This window comes from Egretta garzetta, unplaced genomic scaffold (assembly GCF_000687185.1).
Source record: "Egretta garzetta isolate BGI_Z169 unplaced genomic scaffold, ASM68718v1 scaffold40, whole genome shotgun sequence".
Lineage (NCBI taxonomy): Eukaryota > Metazoa > Chordata > Aves > Pelecaniformes > Ardeidae > Egretta > Egretta garzetta.
In genome coordinates, this window is record NW_009258484.1 from 4,802,266 (window position 1) to 4,805,895 (window position 3,630).

The following is a 3,630-nucleotide window of genomic DNA, read 5'->3' on the forward strand; positions in this document are numbered from 1 at the left end:
CAGCGATACTCTTACCGTGGCTGTGGTGCTTTCTCAGAGACAGCTACCACTTGGCATCTTTCCTGGGCTGATGGCAGAACTCATATTTTCTGAAGGGCGTTAGCAGGGGGACAGGGAGGGGAACCTAGCCCTTTTATGCTAACTTTTTATCCTTGTTACACTTCGAAGTAGAGACTGAATTGCTTTTTGGAGGAGTCATTTTCTTCATTGGCCTTGAAGTGTGCAGGATGAAAGAGATTGTAATTTGGATACCTCCATTAGGTGCTCAAAGATAGGTGGGATGAATCCAAGCCAAAGCATTCAAGAGAGAATAGACGATCTGTCTGGAGAGCTTCTGAAATAAGTGGTGAGTAGGTAACTGAAGCAGGACTGTCATGTTCAGTGGATATGATGTCCTGAGATTTTTGACCCTGAAGAAGTTATGAAAACTTGGGCGTTGCTGTAAATTTTTCCTCTTGTATTTGATCTAGAACACAGTTTATACTGAATTCCAACAAGGAAAGCTTTGTTGCAGCTTAATTTAAATTGAGAGCCATGTGTGATTTGGAAAAAAGTACCCAAGCACTTAGCATGGTAAAGTCTTGCTAAAAGTTGGTGCAGTTTAGGCTTGTAGGCCAAAACACAAAAGCAGCTAGACTCCTCCGTGCCATGGGCATTGGTAAGTGCCAGCCACCCAAACACATTTTGTGACCTTGCTAGCAGTTGCTTGAGGAGCCCAAATTTAATTTCTTTTGCATTGTAAGTGACATCATAGTGAGCTCTGCATACGGGTTATTTTAAGGCTGTGTAGAAAAAGAATTATATTCAGTAACTTGCAAATAGAAGAGAGGAAAATTACAGCTAAAGATGCTGGTGGTTAGATAAAGGAAATCGATGGTAGAAAAACTATGAAGTAGTGTTATTCCTGTATTGCATGTGGATCTCAACCACTCTGCTTGTGATGAAAAACAGCAGTGGAACAAAGTTTTGGGTTCAGAAGACTGGCAGAGGGATTCAAGTTTTGTGGCAGCTGGGACTGAGGAAGGAGGCTGGCTGACTCCCTGGTGTTTTGTAGGAGATGCAGTGGGTGAGATCAGGGCTGACAAATACCGTATGAGGGAGCGTGCTAGGGCTTTTACTGAGGCTCACAGGCTATTCAGGTGCAGATTTTGATATTTTTAGTGCTCTCTGTTTGGGTTAATTTTTCAGGTCTGTGTTTTTTCTCTTCATTCAAGAAGATATGTTGCCAGTGTGTCTTGGTTGGAATTTTTTTTCTGCTCTGCTGAAAGCTTTTTTTAATGGCACAGTTGATTCAGTCGATACCTATCAGAATCTTCTGGTGTTTATCATCAAAAATGCCAGCTGTTAGAATTTAATCTTCCTAGATTATGTGTAAACAAACAAAATTTTATTGACTTCATTGACCCTATTTTTAACACCCTCTTAAATTGTTTTCTCAAATCACTTTGGATCAATCTTCTTCTAAAAACAATGGCAACTTTTTAGTAACCTTAAAAAAATACATAGTTATTTAAGTCTTTTCTGGGTACTTTCTTAATACTCCTTTTTTTTTTTTTTTAACAGATAAATTTGCGCCTCATCTTGGTAAGCGGGAAAACGAAAGAGTTCCTATTTTCACCGAATGACTCTGCTGCAGATATCGCAAAACACGTGTATGACAACTGGCCAATGGGTGAGTAGCTGCATGGCTTTGGCTTTTTAACTGGCAAGCTAGAAGCTCCCTGTATTTTCAGACTAAAGTGTCAATAAACCGATCTCTGTTCTCAACATTTAAATAACGTATGTTTATTGCGTCTCTGGGCACAGATTTATATAGAAATACAATTGTCATCTTGTCTTCTTTTTCCCTGTTTCTTCGGTTGGGCAGATTTTTAGGTGTCTGGACTATTTCCCATTTTATTTCTAAAATTTGCTTCCCCAAACCAAAGTACTGCTTTCCCCTATCTTTAGACACTTTTCTTGATCAATCATATTAGAGGATCTAGTAAGTGTGAGGAAATGTTGGAGATATAAAACCTCTTACATGAAGACAGCTAATGTAAAACATGTTATGTCACAGGAATGCATTAGTGAAATTGAGCCTGAAGTACTTCTTCCTTACTGCCTCATCTTGGAAGGGATCTGTAATGATGAAATTTTTCCAGAAAAGAATCAAATAGAAAAGAACATTTTGAGACATTAGAAGACCAAGGGAAACCAAGGTTGTTTGTATGAATATATTTGGTGTTATGCTTTGGAAAATGGAATTGAAAACTTAAGATGTGTATTCACATATGTGAATAGTTCCACAAAAACAAAGTGCTTCTGTTCTTCCCGACTATGATTTCATGGGAAAATATCTAAAACAGAGACATAGCAGTACATATGATGAAAGAAAATGCTTCTTTTGGTACAGGACTTCATTTGGGTTACTGTTTTGATGTTAAAAAGACTACTATTTACACAAACTAAAGCACTGCAATATTTGCTTCTGTGGTGCCTTTGTCAAAGAGGTATGGTAGACAGTAATTCATGCCAAAAAGTTAGTGTTAATAATCCATATTTTAGGCCTTAAACTGGTCTTCGAGGTCAGGAAGAACAGGATTTCAGGGGACTTGTTTGCTGTTTGTTTTGCTGGGATGCAGCATTATGTATTTAGTAAAATACGTAATGAAGGACGAGGTCTTTAGTCGTCTGCAGTATTAGATATAGATGTAAAACACTTTTGCACTAAGGAGTCTGGTTGATATAGCATCTGTGCAGCTGCTGTACATATTTTAATGTGTGCCTACAACATAGTTGTCATGACCAAATGTTCTGTGTGTACTTTTATCTGAATAAGTAAAGGCAGAACTGATTTTTTTTTTTTAAGTCAAGTTTATTACTGAACATGTGGTCTCATGTTCCCAGTCTGGTGAAGAGCCTGAAGGCTGCAGATTCTGAGTTTAGAGTCAGGAAGAAATCCAGACTTTAAAGTCTCTTTTTTTAAAGAAAAAGTAGAAGCGGACATGGAAGCCTCAGTTCAAATACCTGCTGTCCTAAGGGAGTGCTCCAGATCTTGATGAACGTTTAATTGCCTGTGCAGAGAAGAATAGTGTCAATTTAAAAGACTGAGGAAAAATCTACTTCAGAATAATGTATAGGTTTTCACAAACATTAGCCCACTGGCTGTTTTCAGACTGAGTGCTCTTCTTTGCCCTGCCACTGAGAAATCTTGATAAGGACTAAATTTTCCTTGAAATAGAGATGATATGAAATGATTGGTTTTACCACCTTTTTGACTTGTCATGATCTTGTGGGGAAAAAAGTAATGAAACCAGTTACATGCTGGCAGGATTAAGGCAAATCTCTCCCCCCCTCTTTTGGCAATGCAGTTGTTAATTAAGGATGTCTTGACTTGTAGTGGAAAATGCCAGGTTTATATTAATGTATATCCTCTAGGTAGGTTCCTGTTCTCTTCCCCCCTGCTCCCCCCCATTTTCTCTATATAACAGAATCATAGAATCGTTTAGGTTGGAAAAGACCTTTAAGATCATCAAGTCCAACCGTTAACCATTTAACTGTTTAACCGTTAACCGTTAACCCTGCCATCCCACCACTAAACCATGTCCCTAAGCACACGGTCTCCCCCTCTTTTAAACACCTCACGGC

General features: G+C 38.6%; 1 protein-coding gene across 1 annotated transcript in view; it reads left to right on the top strand.

Annotated features, from left to right (window-relative positions):
• The window catches only part of UBL3 (ubiquitin like 3), a 60,410-nt gene that overhangs the window by 48,064 nt on the left and 8,716 nt on the right, over positions 1 to 3,630 (top strand). The window contains exon 2 of the mRNA XM_035900328.1: positions 1,564 to 1,672. Coding sequence (XP_035756221.1) covers positions 1,564 to 1,672 — 109 coding nt within the window. The remainder of the gene's footprint in view (positions 1 to 1,563; positions 1,673 to 3,630) is intronic.